At 45.8% G+C, this 24,791-nt stretch overlaps 1 protein-coding gene across 1 annotated transcript; it reads left to right on the top strand.

The window, feature by feature from the left end:
* Positions 1-7,569: 7,569 nt before the first annotated feature.
* LOC135981821 (uncharacterized) lies at positions 7,570-10,004 on the top strand. The gene is made up of 2 exons (XM_065586128.1): positions 7,570-8,519; positions 9,116-10,004. The coding sequence occupies exons 1-2, from the start codon at positions 7,979-7,981 to the stop codon at positions 9,616-9,618; spliced, it is 1,044 nt and encodes a 347-aa protein (XP_065442200.1). The 5' UTR covers positions 7,570-7,978; the 3' UTR covers positions 9,619-10,004.
* The last annotated feature ends 14,787 nt before the right edge of the window (positions 10,005-24,791 follow it).

Genomic DNA, 24,791 nt, shown 5'->3' on the forward strand with positions numbered 1-24,791 from the left:
TGCCCTCCACAGTAGGTGTTGTCCTGATGTGTAATACTTAAAGATTGGCTTACGCCCTGAAGCAAGAGCTTTAATAACTAGAGCTAGTTGGGAGTTTTTCAACACAACTTTTTTTTACTGGAAAACGCCCAGTTTGTTGAATCTGGAACTTTCACCAGGAAGGTTTCTTAGGCCCATGGAGAGAGACATCCCCAATAGCCAAGGCACTTGGGAGGCCTAGGGTGAAATACCTACTCTGCCTGATTCAGACAAGGCATTTGAACCTGGGTCTTCTATAGCCTAGGTAGACACTCTAACCACCAGGCTAATGGCTATTATAGGGTGGGGCTCTCATAGTCGCTCCTGTTACAGATGTTCCACTTTGTATAAATAGTTCAATATATGTTGGAGCAGAGATGTGAACGTGGATCTCTCACATCTCAGCTGAGTGCCCTACCCATTGGCAGGGGGTGAGGGATGGGGTGATGTCTCTCTCTTGTTTTTCATGAATAATTTTGAATGGTCTCTTTCGTCCCATGGGGAATGAGAAATTTTTTGAACACTCAAAAATTTTCGCAAGAGAGACAAACCTTTTTCCACCCAGCTCTGTTACTAATGCTTCTATTAGCATTAATTATAACAACACAAGATAGTCTTGTTATCTGTATACATGTGCAATTGCTTTTTGAATCTTGCTAAGTTCTTGGCCTCAGTGACTCCCTGTGACAATGACTACAGCAGTCTGAGTAGGCATCGTGTTATAATATCAGGAGAAGAGACATCTCCGATCTATCTTTTTTATTCCATTCATTATTTTATATACTTTTATCAGGTCCCCCTGCCTTCCTCATCTGCTTTCTACGTTAAACAATCCCAGCCTTTTCCATCTCTCTTCATATGAGCACTTTTCCAGGCCCTTGATCATTATTGTCACCCTTCTTTGAACCCCCTCTACTTCGGCAAGTATTGCATAAGTAGCACACCAAGTGGGAACACTGCCTTAGGTTCTGAGCCTGCATTACTGAAGTCAATGGGTGTTTTGTCATTGATTTGGATGGGAGCAGGATGAGGGCCCTTTACTACAATAGCTCTTGCACACAACTCAGTCTAGATGTCTCCAGCCCCAAACTAAGGGTTTAATCTTTTAGCCCTTACTCGGGTGCAAATGGCCACTGACTGCAATGAAAGCTATCCCTGAGACTGGAGGATCTGGCCCTAAATTATCACTTCTGAGAAACTAAAGGTGGAATTTTCAAAAATACTCAACACTGGCTTACCTCTGCTCCCATTAAAACCAGTGGAAGTTTTACGCCAATAGACAGAACATAGGACATGAACTAAGGACCTACTGGGTCATCAAGTCCAGTCCCTTGCTGTCGTTGGCCAACCAGTCATATAATCCTTAATAAGCTTATCAAGATCCATTTTTAAATTAGTTAGATTGTTTTTCCCCAGTCCTCCTATTGGAAGGCTGTTCCAGAGTTAGATCCGAACTGAACACTGCTGAAAATTCTCCCCAAAGTGTAATGGGATAGTTAATAAAAAACAAAACCTTATAGAAAGGTTACCATTTATAGAAAGAATACCATTCTATTACATTTTATAGGACTTTCCCAAAAGGGGAAAGGAGAGGAGACAAGTTTTATATAGAGCTATGTAGAAATGACGTTAATATGTATAATTCTGGGACAGACATAGCACAAAGGAAGTAAGACATGCAGGAGTGAAAGGAATCCAGAACCTCCAGAAGTCCAGAGCTGATTGAAAATTTTCCGTCAGAACTTTGTTTTGGATTAAAAATGCTTTCCCCCCCACCAAAACGGAAGTGTTTGTGGAAAATGTCTGTTTGGGTTGGAATTTTTTGGTTTAAAAAAAATTTTTTTTAATTAGTTTTGTTTCGGGGGTGAGGAGGGAACACAAAACACTTACTTACTTCCCACCTCACCCCTTTTTTCCAGGGCAAAAAGTAAGTGAACTGAAAAGTTTTTTTTCTCCCACTGAAATGAAATTTTAAAAATATTTTGGAATCATTTTGAAATTTTTCATTAAAAAAAATCACAAAAAATCAGTTGAAATGAAACATTTTCAAAGCTTTTGAAATTTTAATAAAATAAACTTTTTCTTATATATAACCCAGCTCTGAAAATAATCACAGAAAGAGCTCAAGACTAGAAGCAGAACCGCTGGGAATCTCTTCTCTAAATTTACAGCCCAATTCCACAGATACAAGTGGTCTATACTACAGTATTATAGAACTTACGGGATATTTCTACTATATACTTACCGTACAAATACACAGTATATAGACACACAGAATATATATATATGGGTATGTAAGAGGCTTCCAAGGGAGACAGGAATCCCTATCATTGGAGGCTTTTAAGAACAGGTTAGACAAACCCCTGTCAGGGATGGTTTACTTAGTTCTGCTTCAGCACCAGTGGGATGGTCTAGAGGATCCCTTGAGGTCTCTTCCAGGTTTACAATTCTATGATTCTGTGTTTGTTAGAGTCGAGCCTCCAGTTGCTCCGCATGTGTCAATCTTATTGAAACCCGTGGAACGGGCTTTCTGGATTGGGCCCAATGTTTTCATGCTGCCAGAGAGTACATGAGTGTATAAAAGCTGGAAAGTTTGAATTTGTGAGCTATAGCAACTAGATTTTGATAAAATCTCATTTAATAGATGAGGAGGTCACAAAAGGGTAGATATTAATGGCAAAATGAGAGATGAGGTAATTACGCGCCATTACTTTCCAGAAATAAAACATCTCATTCTTTTTTCTTTACCACAGCACAACTTTTCCTTAAGGTTCTTTGCTGCCACTGGAGTACCACGTTCCTGGGAGGGCCTGCTTTTTCTGAAGAATCCATTAAAATTAATTTAGCAGCATAATATTTAGCAGGCATGGGCACTCTCAAGATCACATTTGTGCTTGTATCTGGAAAACCACTAGGAAACTCAAAGGTTTTAAAACAACTCTTGACAGAGGCGATTTACAATTTGCACATATAAATGATTGCTAGGTAGCTGCCTGAACATTCACTGTCATAGTCCTGCTCCATGGATGGAGTAGTAAAGATGCAGCATGTTGTGTTTCAGGGTAATTTGAGTCTTTAATTAACAAATGAGGTATTAGGAAGTTGATTGAATACACCTGGTACTTTTGGGACTCCGTCTGATGCCAGACTGGTTAAAGGTGACCTGCAAAGAGTAAAAAGGCCCCTTATTTGCTTTTTTATGGTGTATAATGGAAGTCTAAAAGATTATTTATCACACAAATAGGGTTTTGCTGTACTTGTTTTTCTACCTTAGCAATATTAAAGTCTTGTCGTCTGTGTTTTTATGGTATTCTCGAAGGACCCAGAAGAGTGGATTAGGAGTTTTTTTCAGCCCTTAATTGAAGTGGGTTTTATAGATTCATAGATTTTGGAGGCCAGAAAAGACCATTATGATCATCTAGTCTCCTGCATAACAGATGTTTAGTAATTTCATCAGTAATTCCTGCATCAAGCCCAATGATCTGTGGGTATGCACCTTGGGAGTGTTGATTCTTTAACAAAGAAAACCTTTCCCCCAAATATTTGTTAGACATTTGTGTTTAATAGCCAGTATAAAACAAAAACCCACCTTGTCAGTGGCAGGAAAGTCCCAGAAGAAAAAGGGATTGTTTTCATAAATAATGTGCAGCTTTGTGGGATGGAAGAGAGATGCCCTGAAAGGAGTTAATGAGTGGGATAAGGTGCTGCTGTCCCACTGACATAGTAGGACTTGCCCCTGGGAATAGGGAAATCCTTTTATCTTCATGTAATATTTCACTAGCAGTCCTTGTTGCCTGAGTTATTCTGTCTTTATCACATATAATGGGCCAGTTCCTCAGCTAGTATAAATTAGCACAGCTCCACGATCTGGCGCTTTGTTGTGAAATGCTGATTTAGCTTCTAAATTCACAGTGTGATATCCAATTCCCTTTGATAATAAAAAATGACTCCCAATAAAATAAATGCTAGGTCTTATTACTAATGTAACGTGGTTTTATGAGCAAAGCTGTGTTCCATCCTATGAATAAATATTAAAACATCCCCTTTCATGTATTACAGTCCACATGTGCATGTGACATTTTTTTTTAATGGAACACTCAACGCTTTGAAGATAAGGATGCAGCTGCGCAACAACGCTTTGTGCTCATTGTGCCCTTCCAGAGAATGAGACTTTAACACAAGAGATTTTCAAAGGCAGCTGGGCACTCAAGTCCCATAGAAATGCAATGCAGGTCGGATGAGATAATCACAGTGGTCCAGGGACGTCTGGCCTTAGAATCTATGGGTGTGTCTACGCTGGAGCTGAAAGGTGTAATTTCCACCTTGAACCGACATACCTGCGCTAGCTCAGTCAGAACTAGCATGCTAAAAATAGAAGTGTAGCTGCAAAAGCAAGAGCGGTGGGAGGGGCTAGCCGTCTGGAATCATATGAGACCTACATATGGCAGGCAGCTAGGCCTGTCTACCTCTTGTGCTGACGTGACTACACTTCTGTTATCAGCACACTAGCTCCGTCAACGCTAGTGCTGGTATGCCTACTTACGCTGGAAGTTACACCTCCCAGTTTCAGTCTAGCATACCTTATGGACCTCAAGAAGTTATCAAGTCCAGCCCCCTGCACTACAGCAGGACCAAGTAAACCTAGACCATCCCTGACAGGGGTTTGTCCAACTTGTTTTTATAAACCTCCACTGATGGGGATTCCACAACCTCCCTTGGAAGCCTATTCCAGAGCTTAACTACCCTTAAAGTTAGAACGTTTTTCATGAGCAGGAAGAAGCCTGGGAATTGCAGACTAATGGGGACCTTCATGATTTTGCAGAGGCCCTCAGCTCAAATGTTCAAAATGCTGCATGACTTCACTTGCCATTTTCTTTTAATTAACTCTGAGTTCTCCGAAGCAAATTTAGCTCTAGGTTAACAACCTGGAACCTATGTTAATAACCTGCAGAGTAAAGCAGAGCTGTTTAAATTAGGACAGAGCCTCAGCTGGTGTAAACTAGTATAGCTCCAGGGTCAGTGGAACCAGGAAGTTGCAGGGGGCTAACACCCCCACAATGGAAATATTGCTCAGTGCTTCACCTCCCGCCCACACACACACACACACCCATTCACACACACACACACACACACACACACATACACACATCAGCCCCATTCACCACCACCCCCATTCACACACACTCACACACACACTCTCACAGGAAGTTTCCTCCCCCACTGAATAGCACCTTTATGGCATAGTTGATGTTTTAGAGGAGGAAGACTTTACTTTTCATACACTCCTTATTTTAAACCAGCTGAAGGGATTTTCCTTAAACTTTTCCTCAAAAATCCATCTTTGGTCAGGAAACATTTTAATCCAAAAGGACAATGATCATTTGTTACAAAGTAATGGGAGTTATACTGGAAAATGTCTGGTAACCTGAACTATCGGTTCACTGCCAAGCAAAGATTATAATAAACTATCCGCTCTGAAATTCAACCATTCTACTGAGGAATACTTGGGCCAGTACACATGAAACACACTAGTGATCATTTACGTGCAGAGCAGTGCTTAAAGAATGTCAATCTTACCATAAATAATTAGATATGACAACAGAATCACCAGGATTCCCTTGTACTTCCTTACACTTGCTAGATGATGTGTCTTGAATCCTGAGATCAGCTTATTAATTATTATTATTTATATCATAGTAGCCCCTAAGGCAATAAATGAGATCAAGGCTCCGTTGTACCAGGCACTAGACAGACACATAGGCCCAGATCCTCAAAGGTATTTGGATACCTAACACCCATTGATTTCAATTATTTGAATGGGTGTTAGGTGCCTAAAGACCTGTGAGGATCTGGGTTTCAGTAAGAGACAGTCCATGCCCCAATCAGCTCCCAATCTAACCAGACAAAGAGTGGGAGGGGACAGACAGACTGGAAAGATGTTTTCTGTTAGGTCACACAGCATGTCAGTGGCAAAACCAGGTCTCGTCTATCACCTTATCACCTGTCCATGTTGCTATGGAAAGCTGTACATTTTTAAGTACCATTACTGTCTGGGTCTGCTCCATTGACTTCAATGGCTTTGGATCAGTCCTTGCCTGAAGGTATCCTAAGACAAATAACTCATACACGTCTTGCTTATGTAACCCTTCTGCCAGGCCAGTTGATAGCAGCAAGGGCCGGGTTCAGTACATAGGGGTCCCTTCCCAACAGCGTGACACAGAACCAGCTCAAGCCCCCACCCAGTGATCTGGGAAAATCTTACACACACCCCTGGGCGCCTCAAAGAGGCAATACTTCCCCTCTCGCAAGCACAGAGCCTCGGTGTAGCAGAAAATGTTTAATAACATGAGGTAAATGACATAGCATTAAATTGGGAAAACACCACAACTAGAGTTCATAGACCAAACCATGAGCGAAGACCCACCCCAGCAGATTGGGCCGTGTCCTTTCCCCTTGGTTCTTGAAACCAGCAACCCAAGAATCACCAAAGTCCCAAAAGTCCAACAACCCCAAAGTCTCTTGGGTCCAGCAACCCAAGAATCACCAAAGTCCCAAAAGTCCAACAACCCCCCAAAGTCTCTGTCCCTGGTCAGTGCAGCCCCAGAGTTCAAGGGGGGGGGCGCGCACAGGGTGTTAAGGGGCATCTTACTCGATCCGAGGCCGACCGGCTGCCTCTCCGTGGGGTTCCGCCACAGCCTTCACCACAAGCCGCTCCACTCCACCAGCTGTCCCGTGAGCCGCTCCTGCCATCCCACGAACTGCTCTGGCAGCTGCTCCGCTCTGCTCCGCACATCAACCTGAGCCACTCAGCTCTGCTCCACTTCAGCCATCCCTTGGGCCGCTCCCACAAGGCTCCGCTCTGCTCTGCTCACTGCTCCTCCAGCCGCTCAGCTCCACTCCAACCGTCCCCGCAAGGCTCCACTCTGCTAGCTGCTCCACCAGCTGCTTAGCAATATAGCTTCAGGCTCCCCCATACTTAACACAGCCTCAGTGATCTCAGCTCTTGGTAACTTTAGCTCTGTTTGTGATTTCAGCTAGTAGTAGGGGAGCCCCAGTGCTGGTGCACTATTGGCCTAAAGTGAACGCAGCTCAGCAGCCTGTAACTAGACTCCTAATGGAATCAAAGTTAGCTCTGACATTCAACAGTGGAGAGAGAAGGCAGTACAATTAATACCTCAGGCTCCAAAAACAAGCCCACACCACCAGGTACAAATGGCTAACCTCTCTCATTGCACTAGGTTTTGTAACCCATGCCCCTTGTCAAGCAAGTGCTACTTAGGTAATGGTGAGTTCTTCTGTCGTACAACAGTTCCACTGGCCTTGATTCAGAGAATCAGGATAACAAAACTTTATTCTCCCTGCCCCAATAACAGAGAAACTGGGGATCCCACACCAGCCAAAGTAACCACTTTCAGTTGCTGTTGTTTCAGACCAGGCGAGTGGGTGTGCCTATGCAAACAAGATCAGCCCCTGGAGTTCTTTTCCACACTTGCCATAATTCACCACCAGATGTCAGGGTAGAGCTCATCCTGACTCTGCTTACACTTATACTACTGGATCAGCTGCAGGATCTAGGGCCTGGTCTACACTACGGGTTTAGGTCGACTTTAGCGGCGTTAAACCGAATTAAGCCTGGACACGTCCACACAACGAAGCCCTTTCTTTCGACTTAAAGGGTCCTTTAAACCGGTTTCTTTACACCACCTCTGACGAGGGGATTAGCGATAAAACCGGTCTTTGCGGGTCGGAATTGGGGTAGTGTGGACGGAATTCGACGTTATTGGCCTCCGGGAGCTATCCCACAGTGCTTCATTGTGACCGCTCTGGACAGCACTCTCAACTCAGATGCACTGACCAGGTAGACAGGAAAAGACCCGCGAAGGTTTGAATTTCATTTCCTGTTTGCCCAGCGTGGAGAGCACAGGTGACCCCGCAGAGCTCATCAGCACAGGTAACCGTGATGGAGTCCTCCCAGGATCGCAAAAGAGCTCCAGCATGGACCGAACGGGAGGTACGAGATCTGCTCGCCATATGGGGAGATGAAGCAGTGATAGCTGAACTCCGTAGCAGTAAAAGAAATGGAAAAGTATTAGAAAAGATCTCCAAGGCCATGAAGGACCGAGGCCATAACAGGGACACACAGCAGTGCCGCGTGAAAATTAAGGAGCTACGGCAAGCTTACCACAAAGCCAGAGAAGCAAACGGAAGGTCCGGGGCAGAGCCGCAAACTTGCCGCTACTACGCGGAGCTGCATGCGATCCTAGGGGGTGCAGCCACCACTACCCCAACCGTGTGCTATGACTCTCTCACTGGAGAAACACACAGGGAAGACGGTTCGGGGAACGAGGAAGATGACGATGGAGGTACTGTAGGTAGCTCACAGCAGCAAGGAAGCGGAGAAACCGGTTTCCCCAACAGCCAGGATATGTTTGTGACCCTGGACCTGGAACCAGTAACCCCCGAACTCACCCAAGACCCTCAGGGCACACAGGAGACCTCTGGTGAGTGTAACTTTGTAACTATTTGTAAACATTACAAAAAAAAAGCAAGCGTGTTTAATGATTACTTTGCCCTGGCAATCGCGGCCAGTACATCTACTGGAAAAGTCTGTTAACGTGTATGGGGATGGAGCGGAAATCCTCCAGGGACATCTCCAGAAAGCTCTCCTGGTTGAAATGGGGTGATTTTATTAAGGGGACATTCAGAGGCGCCCGTTCCTGCTCTTCTGACCAGAAATGTTCCCCGCTGTTAACCACGCGGTGGGGGGAGGGGTGAAGTGATCATCCCAGAGAATCGTGTGTGTGTGTGTGGGGGGGGGGGTTTACTTGTGTTTGTGCCGCATGTTAACCGGGAAACCGCAGCCACTCCTTTTACATTGAAACCCCATTTTAAATGGACAACCCAATTCATCCTTGATATGGGAAATGCGCTGCTGTTTGCAACCTTTCCCGCATGTTAAGAAGGTTAAAAAAGCCAAAACACTGTGGCCTACGATGGCTGCCTGCAAGCCGAAATATGCGACCTTGTAATGAAAGAGTGTACCCATTGTTCTCTAAAATGTGTCTTTTTTAACCACCTCTCCCTTCTCCTCCGCCAGCTGCAAATGTTTCTCCTTCGCAGAGGCTCGTGAACATTAGAAAGAGAAAACGTAGGACGAGGGACGAGATGTTCACGGAGCTGCAGATGTCCGCCCAGGCTGATAGAGCACAGCAGAATGCGTGGAGGCAGTCAATGACGGAGATGAGAAAAGCCCAATATGAACGAGAGGAGAGGTGGCGGGCTGAATCGCGGGAAGAACAGAGCAAGTGGCGGGCTGAAGACGATAGGTGGCGTCAGCTTGCAGACAGACGGCAAGAGGCAATGCTCCGTCTGCTGGAGCATCAAACTGATATGCTCGAGCGTATGGTTGAGTTGCAGGAAAGGCAGCAGGAGCAGAGACCGCCGCTACAGCCCCTGTGTAACCAACAGCCCTCCTCCCCAAGTTCCATAGCCTCCTCACCCAGACGCCCAAGAACACGGTGGGGGGGCCTCCGTCCACCCAGTCACTCCACCCCAGATGATCGCCCAAGCATCAGAAGGCTGGCCTTCAATAAGACTTAAAGTTTTAAAATGCAGTGTGTCCTTTTCCATCCCTCCTCCCCCACCCATCCCAGGCTACCTTGGCAATTATCCCCCTACCTCTGTAAGGAACTAATAAAGAATGCATGAATGTTAAAAAACAATGACTTTATTGCCTCTGCAAGCGGGAGGGGAGGGTGGGGTGGGGTGGTTGGTTTACAGGGAAGTAGAGTGAACCGGGTCGGTGGGGGGGGTTTGGAGGGTTCATCAAGGAGAAACAAACAGAAGTTTCACACAGTAGCCTGGCCAGTCACAAAACTCGTTTTCAAAGCTTCTCTGATGCGCACCGCGCCCTGCTGTGCTCCTCTAACCGCCCTGGTGTCTGGCTGCGCGTAATCAGCGGCCAGGCGAGTTGCCTCAACCTCCCACCCCGCCATAAAGGTCTCCCCCTTACTCTCACAGATATTGTGGAGCGCACAGCAAGTAGCAATAACAATGGGGATATTCTTTTCGCTGAGGTCTGAGCGAGTCAGTAAGCTGCGCCAGCGCGCCTTTAAACGTCCAAATGCACATTCCACCACCATTCGGCACTTGCTCAGCCTGTAGTTGAACAGGTCCTGACTCCTGTCCAGGCTGCCTGTGTACGGCTTCATGAGCCATGGCATTAAGGGGTAGGCTGGGTCCCCAAGGATCACGATAGGCATTTCAACATCCCCAATGGTCACTTTCTGGTCCGGGAAGAAAGTCCCTTCCTCCAGCTTTCGAAACAGAGCAGAGTTCCTGAAGACGCGAGCATCATGTACCTTTCCCGGCCATCCCACGTTGATGTTGGTGAAACGTCCCTTGTGATCCACCAGGGCTTGCAGCAGCATTGAAAAGTACCCCTTGCGGTTTATGTAGTCGGTGGCTTGGTGCTCCGGTGACAAGATAGGGATATGGGTTCCGTCTATGGCCCCGCCACAGTTTGGGAATCCCATTTCAGCAAAACCATCCACTATTGCCTGCACGTTGCCCAGAGTCACTACCCTTGCTATCACCAGGTCTTTCATTGCCCTGGCAAATTGGATCACAGCAGCCCCCACTGTAGATTTGCCCACTCCAAATTGATTCCCGACTGACCGGTAGCTGTCTGGCGTTGCAAGCTTCCACAGGGCTATCGCCACTCGCTTCTCAACTGTGAGGGCTGCTCTCATCTTGGTATCCTGGCGTTTCAGGGCAGGGGACAGCAAGTCACAAAGTTCCATGAAAGTGCCCTTACGCATGCGAAAGTTTCGCAGCCACTGGGAATCGTCCCATACCTGCAGCACGATGCGGTCCCACCAGTCTGTGCTTGTTTCCCGGGCCCAGAATCGGCGTTCCACGGCATCAACCTGCCCCAGTGACACCATGATTTCCACATTGCTGGTGCCTGTGCCTTGTGAGAGGTCTATGTCCATGTCAATTTCCTCATCACTCTCGTCGCCGCGCTGCAATCGCCTCCTCGCCTGGTCCGGGTTTCGCCTTGGCATGTCCTGGCTCTGCATATACTCCAGGACAATGCGCGTGGTGTTCATAGTGCTCATAATTGCCGCGGTGATCTGAGCGGGCTCCATGATCCCAGTGCTAGCTATGGCGCCTGGTCAGAAAAAAGGCGCGAAAGTAGTATCTGATGGACCAGGAGAAGGAGGGAGGGCGGGAGGGAGGGAGGGCCGAGTGACGACATGGCGTACAGGTACAGGAACAGGGAGAAACACAAACAACTGTCACACAGAATGGTCCCCCCAAAGATTAAAATGAAAACCCTGGGCTTAGCAGGCCATTGATTTCACGGAGGAAGGGGAAGCATATGAATACAGAACAAATCTATTTTTTACATCTTAAGGTGGCAGCCGACGGTGCAGCATGAGTGACAGCCTCTCCAGTACGACGACGACGGATACCAATCATAAAATACCATCATCTGCCAAAAGGCAAGGGGCTGCTGCTGTGTAGCAATGCAGCCCCACATCTGCCAGCCCCACGTCCGCCAGCACCCAGCATCGCCCTCGGCCTCTTCTGGGTGCTTAGCAGACAATACTGGGCAATTGGCAGAAAATAGTATATTACGACTGGTAGCCATCATCATCGAAACAGTAGCATGTCTGCCCAGGTGGCCATGATTGACAGCCACACCAATACGACGACGATGGATACCAGTCATAATATACCATCGCCTGGCAAGGGGCTGGTGCAATGCAGCCCTACGGCTGCCAGCCCCATGGCTATCACTCATGCTACACCGTCTACCGCCAAAAGGCAGTTAGCAGCTGCTGCTGTGTAGCAATGCAGTCCCACGTCTGCCAGCACCCAGAGGACATATGGTGACGGTGAGCTCAGCTGAGCTGAGCGGGCTCCATGCTTGCCGTGATATGTTGTCTGCACAGGTAACCCAGGTAAAAAGGCGCGAATCTATTGTCTGCGTTGCTGTGACGAGGGGGGAGGGGCCTGACGACATGTACCCAGAACCGCCCGCGACACTGTTTTGCATCATCCGGGCATTGGAATCTCAACCCAGAATTCAAAGAAAAGGCGCGAACCGCTTCTCGGCTCTCTGAGCTGTGGCGCAAACGTAGTATCTGACGGACTAGGGGAAGGAGGGAGGGGGGCCGAGTGACGACATGGCGTACAGGCACAGGGAATTAAAATCAAGAACGGTGGCTGTGCATCAGGGAGAAACACAAACAACTGTCACACAGAATGTTCCCCCCAAAGATTAAACTGAAAACCCTGGGCTTAGCAGGCCGTTGATTTGACGGAGGGAGGGGGAAGCAAATGAATACAGAGCAAATCTATTTTTTACATCTTAAGACGACGGTGCAGCGTGACTGATAGCCCTCGGCATCTTTCTGGGTGCTTGGCAGCAAATACGGGGCGGCGTATGACGATGGTCTTCAGGCCTATTGCACAATCGGCTGCTCGGGGAAGACTCTGCTAACGTGCGATGACCCGACTTGTAATAGGACGGCTAATAGTCGTAATACACCATTTACTGCCAAAAGGCAAGCCCCACGGCTGCCAGCACCCAGATCGCCGATGAAGGCTACCAGTCTACTGCACCGTCTACCGCCAAAAGGCAGTTAGCAGCTGCTGCTGTGCAGCAATGCAGTCCCACGTCTGCCGACACCCAGAGGACATATGGTGACGGTGAGCTCAGCTGAGCGGGCTCCATGTTGTCTGCACAGGTAACTCAGGTAACCCAGGTAAAGAGGCGCGAATCTATTGTCTGCCGTTGCTGTGACGGGGGAGGGAGGGGCCTGACGACATGTACCCAGAACCGCCCGCGACACTGTTTTGCATCATCCGGGCATTGGGATCTCAACCCAGAATTCAAAGGGGCGGCGGAGACTGCGGGAACTGTGGGATAGCTGTGGGATAGCTACCCATAGTGCAATGCTCTGGAAGTCGACGCTAGCCTTGTACTGTGGACGCGGTCCGCCGACTAGAGCACCTAGAGCATTTTATTGTGTGGACACACACAATCGGCTGTATACAACCGATTTCAATAAAACCGGCTTCTATAAATTCGAACTAATTTCGTAGTGTAGACGTACCCTAGAAGTTTTATCTCTAGGTTTCCACTACCAACATTTTTAATGCGATGGCACATTTGGTATCTGATCCTTTCCATTGACTTCAGTGGGCTTTGGATCAGGCCTTTTCAACCATTTTCTGCAGAAAAAAAGACAGTGGCAACCTGACTGCATTCTGCCTTTGGACTGCCACTGTCAACAGTCACCTTTGCAAAATATGGTATCATGAAAAGCAGCAACATGCTGATGACCTGCTGATGAACTAAAAGGAGGGAGGGAAGAGGCAAATATTCTTAGGAGGTGGGAACAGGATATGCACTTGCATCTGATCAGAAATAACTCCCGCAGACCAAAGGAAATTTTAACATATGCAGCAGAGTCAAACTGGTATTCAGTGACCTTCTGATTGTGCAGCATTCAGCACGTGTCAATTTCTTTTCACTGTAGGCTACTAGGATGAGGTTAAGGGGTTCAGAGGAGAGGAAGGAGAAAGAGGGAGAGAGAGTAAATTTCCTTTCTAAGAGAAAATTATTCTTCCGGTGGAAACAGCGCATTGTTTCTTGAAACTGACAAAAGTTATTTTCTAACTTCCCTGTATCCTGTCACCTGGCCCTTCCTTCCCTTTCCTGACATACAAACACATACCAGATATGCATTACTTGCATCAAGGCAGGATTTATATTTTGATCAAGAATGGTGATTTATGCTACTCGGATTTTCCTACTGAACACATTCCAGATTTGGACTGTATTCCACTGTCATTTATTGTTCAATGGGGGTGGTTGACGGTGGTTTTCCTTTATATTCCTTTATACTCTTTATAAACGATGGCCACATAAACACCACCCTATACCAGAAACCTACTGACCGCTATACTTACCTACATGCCTCCAACTTTCATCCAGACCACACCACTCGATCCATTGTCTACAGCTAAGCTGTACGATACAATCGCATTTGCTCCAACCCCTCAGACAGAGACAAACACCTACAAGATCTCTATCAAGCATTCTTACAACTACAATACCCACCTGCTGAAGTGAAGAAACAGATTGAGAGAGCCAGAAGAGTACCCAGAAGTCACCTACTACAGGACAGGCCCAACAAAGAAAGTGACAGAACGCCACTAGCCATCACCTTCAACTCCCAACTAAAACCTCTCCAGTGCATCATCAAGGATCTACAACCTATCCTGAAGGACGATCCATCACTCTCACAGACCTTGTGAGACAGGCCAGTCCTTGTGTACAGACAGCCCCCAAACCTGAAGCAAATACTCACCAGCAACCACACACCACACAACAAAAACAAAGCCCATTGCCAACTCTGTCCACATATCTATTCAGGGGATACCATCATAGGACTTAATCACATCAGCCACGCTATCAGAGCCTCGTTCACCTGCACATCTACCAATGTGATATATGCCGTCATGTGTTAGCAATGCCCCTCTGCCATGTACATTGGCCAAACCGGACAGTCTCTGCATAAAAGAATAAATGGACACAAATCAGACATCAAGAATTATAACATTCAAAAACCAGTTGGAGAACACTTCAATCTCCCTGGCCACTCGATTACAGACCTAAAAGTCGCAATATTACAACAAAAAACCTTCAAAAATAGACTCCAACGAGAGACTGCTGAATTGGAATTAATTTGCAAATTGGACACAATTAAATTAGGCTTGAAAGACTGGGAGTGGAGGGCCATTACACAAAATAAAACTATTTCCCCATGCTTATTCCCCCCTCCCCCCCACCCAGTTCCTCATATCTCCTTGTCAATTGCTGGAAATGGGCCATTTTCATTACCACTACAATCAGTTCTTTTTCTCTCCTGCTGATAAAAGCTCACCTTAACTGATCACTCTCCTTATAGTGTGTATAGTAACACCCATTGTTTCATGTTCTCTGTGTATATATGTATCTTCCTACTGTATTTTCCACTACATGCATCCAATGAAGTTGGCTGTAGCCCACGAAAGCTTATGCTCAAATAAATTTGTTAGTCTCTAAGATGCCACAAGTACTCCTGTTCTTTTTGCGGATACAGACTAACACGGCTGCTACTCTGAAACCTTTATACTCCTGACATTTATGCTCTTGAGTTGCTTCCCTTTTCCTTACAGCCTTCATACCATAACAACATGTAACTAATGGGGAAGTGCTTTTGGGGAAGGACATGCAGAACATAAATCCCCTCTTATTAATAAAAATAATAGATAATTTCTAAGCAATGTTTAGTTTACTTTCTCAGGCTTTGACTCATGTTTGCAAATGTTGTGGGGTCAGCATTGACTTTCTAGCCTGTGTGTTTTAACAAGGGCACTTTAATGGGCCCTTATGAATCGTCAATGCCATAATGGTTGACCCTTAAATGTTCCCTTAGAAATGAAGGGGAGTTGGAGTTTTTTGGCTCAGCCCTGTGTAGGGGGCATTGTGTAGCCATCTTAGAGAGAGCAGATTGTAAGGGAGCCACAAAAGATGGTTTTATGGTTAAGACACGGGACTAGGACATGGGGCATCTAGGTTCAACTCCCTGCTCTGCTACAGATTTCCTGTGTGACCCTGGCCTACACACTTAATCTCCCTGTGCCTCAGTTCCCCCCTGTCAAATAGTGATAATTCTTCTTCCATTCTCTCACTCTGGTCTTGTCTATTTTGACTTGAAATTCTTCAGGGCAGGGACTGCTTATTGTTATGGCTACACTTGGAGCTGGAGGTGTAAATTCCAACTTGAGAAGGTCAAACTAGCGTCCTAACAATAGAGTGTAGCCATGGCAGTGCATCCGGCGGGAGAGGCTGGATGCCTCGGGAATATACCCAGGCAAGACACGAGGCACATACACAGGCTGGCTAGTCCCTCCTGCTGCCACTGCAGCTAATCTCTATTTTTAGAGTGCTAACATGATCAGAGCTAGTGCGGGTATGTCTCCTCCAGCTGGGAATCACACCCCCCAGCTCATCCCCTAGGTGTTTGTACGGGACCTAAAATAATGGGTCCCGTAGGTGTTACCGTAATGCAGAGAGCAATAAAATCTTTTGGTTCCAGTTCACACCTGCTGAGATTAGCTTTGAGTTTCTCAGTTTGAACCAAAAACAAACTTTAGACCCCATTTTGTAGCATTTCTCACCAGAATCTGTCCCGTGCTCATTTTTCAATCCAAATATTGAATTTAGTTATGAAAGATTTCGCCAGCTCACAAAAAGAAAGGGCCAAATCCCTGTAATTGTGGCCTAACGCCAGTGGGACATAAGCTAAAGAAGGTCTGGGAGTCATGCTTTATACTGCCTCCTCCTGTCAGTTACTTTTCCTGCTGCAGCCCTCTCCACCCCCCTCAGCATGTATATTACACTCAATGCGCACATCTACTGAATGCCTTGAACTCAAGTTAGCCGGACATCTATAAACATCCATCTTGTGTCACTCAGGAGCTCAGCTCTGTGATTTTTACTGAAATGACATGGGGGTGGGGGGACCCAGCAAATGTACACACCACAACCTCACTATGGAGCTTGATTGGCAGGAGGTCCATAAAATAATCAGTTTTAAAAACACACATGAGAAATGTTCCTCCAAAGCTCAGTTTAAGGTTTCAAAGAGATTTGTGAAACAACAACATTTATTTTAGCTTTCCAGCCCTCATTGAGAAGGAATGGGCAGCTGTTACATTCCATCTCGGCGAGCGTCAGTCACTGTAACCCTATGCTGCGTTCAGAGTAACAGGGACATGATAGGAGACGAAAGCTGCATTTTTGCCTTTTCAGATGTGCATGTTGTTGGCCAGGAGATAATTTTTTGGTGACAAGCACTATCAGTCAAATGAAAAGCAGCAGAGGGTGCTGACCATGACTAAAATGGGGGACGAGGGAATCCTGGAGAGGAAACTGATTTGATAAAGTCAGTGGAAGACATAGGTGCTGGAACTAGGAGTGCTCCTGCACCCCTGGCTTGAAGTGGTTTCCATCACATACAGGGTTTACAGTTTGGTTCAATGGCTCTCATCACCCCCACTATACAAATTGATCCAACACCCCTGGTGGAAGATGACAAAGTGGATCACAGAGCTGTGCAAAACTTGGTGAGTTCGGTTCACAGGGTCTCCACAAACCTTTTAATCAGTTTTGATTCACATACTGTAGCAGCTCTTGCAGATCTGCCTTGTGGGAGTCAGGGTTCTTTCCAACCCAGCATGGCAGAGGCCAAAGTCGAAGTCAGAAAGGCAAGTGTTGTAAAGCTCAGCATAGTGGACAGGTTTGGGACGGATTGTTCCATGGAAAGGCCTACCATACTCAGGAGAAAAATGGCCCAAATTTTCATTTGGAAACTAAAACAACCATATGGCCTTGAATCATGTATTTGTCCAGGGAGAGCAAATGTTTTGCTTTGCATTTACTAGAAAGGCTCCTGGGCCCACAGATGTTTCACGCAAAACTTTGCTTACCCCACTTCTCTGTTATTATTTATTATGCACCATTTACAGAGAATGCAGATGAGCTGAGTCAGAAGATTAGGCATATCTCTCACTGAAGTCGGTGGGAGTGTTTCCATTGACTTTAATGGAAGTGGGTGAAGCTGGGATGGTGCATTCAAAGCCCAGAAACAAAAATAATAAAAGAAATGTAAACCTATTTTCAGATATGGCTCCTTTAAGGTGTGGTTGGATATGCATGGGCTAGGCTCTTAGGAAGCAGAAAAGAACTAACAGAAGTTAATCAGGGAAGAACTCCATATGGGAGCAAAGAATAAGCATAAACAAATAGGTAAATGGAGAATGGCCAGGATAAGGAGAGCAAATCAGAGAACCATTTATAAGATTTGAGAAAGCAGACTGTGTATGGGTTTAACTCTGATGGAGCCATTAGCTAGAGGCAATATTGAGTTTAAAAGGTCAAAAATCCCTGTGACAGCTGAGATCAATGAGAACCTGTTCTCTTTGGTTTTTACTGTATGAAGGTTAGGTTAGTGGATTAACTTGTCAGATGAAACAGATAGCTGGTACATAGGGTAAATACTAGCCTTCAAGTAAAAATATTAGTTGATTCATTTGCTCATGACTCAGCCAATTAAAATAGGCCAGCCCTTTCCGCCACATTGCTTCCCAGTAAAATAAACAAAGCGTGTGTGTATTTGTGTGGAACGATTTCTTTGTTTATGAACTAACAATCCATGCAGAAAGTGAATTAAATCTATATCCATTAACAGCATGATCAAGACTCCCTACATCTTAATTCTATATGCTTTTATTAATTTTAATAATAATTCGTTTTCATAGATTCATAGTTTCCAAGGGATCAAACTGATAATCTAGTCTGACCTCCTGTCAGGCCAGAAAACTTCCCCAAAATAATTCCTAGAGCATCGTTTTTACAGTTTTGTCACACTAAACACTCCTAGTAATTTCGGTGTTCATGTATGTGACCAGTGTATGACAGGCATTGTTCTTGGTTCATCATGTGCCGCAGTAGTTAGGATGATCCTGCATTTAGAGCGTGCTGTGGAAGTAGTGCCATGGGACCACTAAATACTGGGAAATGCACAAAGCTGTCATCAAACTGAACAAATAGGGGGCTTGGTTTTTGACATGAAAATTCCAGCAAATCTAGTGTTTCTAATCTTGCCCAGAAGGACATTTCAAAGGCAGGCAGCTGGGAATGGGTGACAGAGGATGGATCACTTGATGATTATCTGTTCTGTTCATTCCCTCTGGGGCACCTGGCATTGACCACTGTCAGAAGACAGGCTACTGGGCTAGATGGACCTTTAGTCTGATCCAGTATGGCCATTCTTATGTTCAGGAAGGACAGCAGATGACCGTGCATGCTATAAAGCCAATAGAAGCAGCCAACACTATTAACTTTGGGAGATGTTAAGGATCAATAAGGAATATACAAAACAATATGCTTGCTGACATATATAACATGCTAGGGCAAGATGATTACTTCTGAATTTTAGCCTTTGAAGATAGCAAGCAGGAGCTAGTGCAACTGGAACATTTATTATGGACAACAGAATAGTGGCAATACAAGAGAATATAGTTTTCAGGGGAAAGTTGACAGGATTACAAGAAACAAGAAGATCTGGTATTGTCAACAACAAATGGAAGACAAACTTTGGGATCTACAGGCGTGAGCCCTGGATTCAATGTATGTAATAAATGATGTACAGATATCAGAGATTAACATAGTGATACTCAGCTCTCAGTGGTTCAGGAGCCAAATTAGTCATCAACATGACCCAAAAGAGCCACACCAGTGTGAATTCATTGGTTGATAACTTAGACTGGTTCGTAATTCAATCACACAGTGCTTTAATATCATGTGCTGCAAAGAGCTGCAGGAGACACATTAAAGAGCCACTTGCAGCTCGCAAGCCGCAGTCTGATATCACTGAGTCTGAGTCTAACAATTCTTCCTATAGCGCCTGAACAACACATGCTAGAGGGGTATCTCCACCATCCTTATTGTTATTGTTAGCATTACCATCGCTCCCCAGCACCCCAGTCATGGACCATGGCCCCATCGTGCTAGGTGCTGTACAAACACAGATCAAAAAGACAGCCCCTGTGCCAAAGCGCTTACAATCTCAGGAACCCTTGTAGAGAGTGTATTGTGCTTTCTGTTCCACTGGGCAGTGCAGAGAAAGGAGCATGGCCCTGCTCTCACTCACCCTTCCCTGCCCTCTTGCAGCTAGATAGGTAGGCCCCATAGGATGTTAACAGGAAGCAGGCACAATACCGCTTCTTCACTTACAGGGGTGGTGAGTTATATGGGCCCGTGCTGCCCCATGCGCCTCTCCTAGAATGTCCCATGGCCCCGCCTGCCTCCCCTGCACGCCTCCCCCGGAGTGTCCCTGCCTGCGCCCTGGGCAGCGGGCGGCTCCCCTGTCACTCCGTGCTGCGCTCCCTCACTGGCCGCTGCTGGCTACAAAAGGGAGCGATGCTGGTGGCAGGCTGAGGCAGTGGCACAGCTTCCGCCTACAGAGGGGAGGTGCACATGTGATGGCAGCCCTCCTCCCCCCCAGCACCCACCACAGGTGAGGCGAAGGGGCTTCCCTGACCCGAGAGGGGCCCAGTCCCTAGTAGCATGTGCAGTGATGGTGCCGGGTGAGTGTGCTGCAGGGGGTCGGAGGGCTGGGGGGACTGTGGAGTCCTCCTCTCTGGCCCCAGCCCCAGGATAGCCTGCCTGCAGCCCAAACTCCTCATCCCCATCCCAGAGCCCACCCCCTCAGCCAGAGCCCTCACCACCCGCACCCCAACCCTCTGCCCTAGCCCTAAGCCCCCTTCTGCACCGAGAACCCCTCATCCCCAGCCCCAGCCTGCAGCCCTCAACCCCGCACCTCAACCCTCTGCCCTAGCCCTGAGCCCTTCCCACACCCCAAACCCCTCATCCCCAGCCCCACCCCAGTGCCCTCACCCCCAGCCAAAGCCCTCATCCCCCCACACCTCCCCACATTGTGAAATATAGGGAAACTGTTAAATGTTTGCTGTTTACAGTCCATTTTTACATTATTTAAATATATATATATCGGCTTACAAGGCAGATGTTGGGGGTGGCGGGACTTGGACCTGTTCTGAGCACCTCCAAATATTATACAAACCTGCCGCCTCTGCCCACTTACACATCCACCCAGAAGCCTGACAGAATCGGGTCCTTAGTGAATCAAAGGACTGTGCTGGAGGCCGATTCAGTCAGGTGACCCAGAAGAAATGACAGGACAGCTTAGGAGACACTAGTTCAAGGATCAAAGGTTAAGCCTAGGTCCATTGTAATACCTGCATTGCTTTACAAATCCAGGCATGTGTGGTGTCCACAAAGCATGAAAGGCTGGGGTGTCTCCTGAAATGCCTTCAGAGTGACTGCCATTTGAAGAAGGTTCAAGTTTGGGGCTATGCAAACCCGGCAGTGTCACCAGCTGTTCAGCATTGAAAACTGTGGACTGGCTTCTCCAATGGGGGAAAAGCCTTTTTTAATCTCCGCAGTGAACATGCAACTCTGCATGTAAAGCCAAGGTGATAGAATTCAACCTGAATCCTTCCCTCCCAGCAACATGCCTCATGCTGTGTGGCAAGGACAGTGGGAGCATTATTCAGATTCACCTGACTTATACATGACTGCAACTCAACCAGTAACAAGCCCATGTTTATTTATTTGCACTAAACATAGATAAGAGTGTGGGAATAGGAGCACTTAGACCTACTGTCAGGCATCTATCTTACACCACCTTTCATGTCATTTCTCAATTTGTCCAACTGGCTTGATGGGGAGTTCTGCTTGAGTAAAAAACGAATCAAATCTTCGGGATCTGGCACTTATAGAGGTGCTGAGTAGAGCAGGTCAGAGACTTTTTGACAATGTATTTTCAATAAAAATTGCCATTTTGTCGAAAGTGAAATGTTTTGTGAAAATGTAGAGATTTTGATGGGCTAGTTTCTCAGGTGTACGGTGGACTAGCAAGAGAGAGAGAAGGAACACCTGACGTATTTGATCCAAAAACCAGATCTTTTGTCACAATTCCATTTCCACTTTTGAAAAGTTTTATTTTCCTTCCAAAAACAGATTCTGAAACCTCAAAAATGGTCATAAAACAGAACTGTCAATTCCCAGCCTGCTCTGGTGCTGAGTGCCTGCAGCGCCCATTGGTCCAACCCTGAAATCCTTATTCATTTTTACCGAGTTTGCCCGAATAGAGACCTCAGGATTTGGCTGATTTGAATATTTTAAGAGGGTGAATGATACAGAAAACTGTACATCTCCTTAAATATACTGTAAGCTGGCCACTGATTTCATCTCTGCCGTGTGTAGTATGATAAATGGAACTGGAGAAGAGGGCTCGCAGTTCAATGGGGAGCTGGACTGGAAGGAGAAGAGGCTCAGGAATGCAAGCTTGGGACTGGCAGCTACATAACTCTGGCCTCTCAGCTGTTTCTTACACCTCGACTGCCTGCTGCATCACTTAATGGAACATCCTGTACAATCAGAGGCAAGCATATTGTGATCATTACATCGGTCATCAGGAATACAATTGTTACTTTCATCTGCTCATCCTTTGCTTTGGGCCAGACATGATTGCCATTGTTGTCCATGTCACAAAGACCATGTGGGATTAGAATTCACACGCCACACATGGACTGAGATTTTAAACTCCTCCTGGATTCAGTTCAAATGACCAGGCATCCTTTTTCCTCTGCTATCGCACTTGGCAAAGCTTCCACGTGTTTAAATTTCTCAGACCAGTTTAGAAAGCTGTGATTCAATGAGAATGTTCTGATTGAGAATGTGTGAGCCTGCTGTCTTGCCATAACCTGGGGTTTAGTTACAGCATTTTGACACACACCTGATCATCCTATTACCATTATCACTCTATTTCCATCTCACACAATGACATACTGTAAAAATACATTACAATGGCTAAAAAGGTTTAGTCATCATCCGCAGTTCACGTTAAGGCTCCATAGCCGACTGCCCAGAAGAAATAAGATCCTTAATTGGATAGTTTTCTATTCCAAAAGGCAGTATGGCTTAGCCTGGATCTTCTCCTAATGAAATAAACAGCCTAGATATAATGTTCAGGTAGTACAGTAGGTGACTAGGTAATCACAACAAAACAATTTTATCTACCAGCAATTTACTGTGAACATTTTAAGGACAGTCTCTTTTCCATGCAACATTTATTAGCCATAATAGAGGCTACCCATGTGTGCATTAATAGGAGAATATGTTTCTTTCTGGCCATACAAACGTCAACAGAGTGTGTTTTCAAGGTGATGTGCAATGGCACTGCAGACATATGGGTATCAATTCTGTTCACAAGTAACTCCATTTACAGTATAAACATGCTTCATATACACTGCTTTGCAGATGTATCTCACAAATATTTGTAACTCAATTTGCCTTTGAACTAACCTTTATTGAAAAGCTGTTCCATCAGCATGTGCTGCATGCTGAGAAGAGGGTTCTCTATTCGTATCCAGAACACTATATCAACTGGAAGGTTTCACATTTTATTTTCCCCCTCTCCTCACTGGCTGTTACAGGATAGTAATACTGTGAAACTAACTAGGATTTGGCAATCCTACAGGGGAATGACCCCACTCCAATAGGCATTTATCAGAACGAAAACCTCACCCCAAACTCGTTATCCTCATGAACTGGTCAGGCGAGAGAGAATCTGAAAGGCAGCTTTTCAAAAAGTGCTCCCATTCGTTAGGCTAATGCCAAGTACTTTTGAAACTCCTATCATAAATATACATAAAATAAACAATGGCCATTAGCAATCACTGGAGTCAGTGTCAAATTCCTGGGATTGTCCTGGTCTCTCAAATGCAAATAAAAAAAAAATCTTTGCTTTACAGAACAGCGGCAAAACACATTATGCAGAGAATTTAAGGCCATCTTCTTAAAGGTATTTAGGCACTTAGGTCCTATTGAAATTAAAGGGAGTTAGGTAACTAAATACCTTTAGCCCTTTTCCTGTTTGTGACTTGTCTATGACTTACTTGTCTGTGCGCAGGTTGATTTTTACATATTTTGTTTGCTATTTGGAGTTATTCTAGGAAGAATAATTCTTTGCACAAATTCCCGCTCACAGATTGCTCACCAGCTGCGTGTTGCATGTGTCCATTTGAGTACTTGATATTCATGAGTCACAATTTGACTGTGAATGAATCACATGGCATTGCTCCTTTTCCCTGATTGGATGACTTAACCTTTATAAATAGGCAGGGTGTTTGACTAACCTAGTGAGCCTTTGATTCTTGCTGGAGAAAGGATGAAATGGTGAGCATGTGCAGGGGATAAGCAGGCCTAAGGAATTTCAGGATGTATAAACCTATTTCTTTCCTCTTTTACACAGGAAATACACTTAAAATTTGATTAGGTTACGCTGATCCCAGAATGCAAACACCTGGATTCCTTCCTGACAGAGAGAGAGAAAGGAAAGACAAAGCATTGAAGCAACATTATCAGTTGTTTACCAGATTCTTACATTCAGTTTCCTTGTGTCACAGTCACACAAAATAATTCTGTTTGCTCATCTCTGTGCAGTGCTATTTATGGTGGGCGATGCCTCACACCTTGTCTCTCATTTGACTGCTCTGCCCAGGAGGTCTTGAGGAATCCATCTAGCTGTGCTACTTACATGGCCCCCAGACCCATACCGTCTGAGCCTCTCACAATTCATTTATGCTCACAACAGCCCTGAGAAGTGTTATCTCCATTTTGCCAGTGGGGAGCTGAGGCACAGAGAGACTATGTAACCTGCCCAGAGTCGCATGGGATATTTATGATGGAGCAGAAGTTGAACTCGGGTCTCCTACAGCCCAGGTTAGCATGTGAACCACTGGACTATCCTTCGTCTTTCTCCTTATGCTCTGTTAAGTGTCTTACCAACATCATTGCCTGTAGCATCCAGGGAGCTGGGGTGGCTTTTTCTCCCTTCAGTTAACGGCAGTTGCCAGTACTTCCTGGTATTCTTCCCTGCTGTCATTACTTCCTGCTATTACTGTCTAGTTAGCCTGGCTGCCTGAATGCTTGGCCTACCACACATGGAGGCCTTTTCTGACTCCTATGTTCGATATTAACATGCTAGCATGCTATGCTTTATGGGATGTCTCAGCTCATGTCTCTTAAGAATAACACCATGGCATCCTAAATTCAAACTCAA

This window comes from Chrysemys picta, chromosome 2 (assembly GCF_011386835.1).
Source record: "Chrysemys picta bellii isolate R12L10 chromosome 2, ASM1138683v2, whole genome shotgun sequence".
Taxonomy (NCBI): domain Eukaryota; kingdom Metazoa; phylum Chordata; order Testudines; family Emydidae; genus Chrysemys; species Chrysemys picta.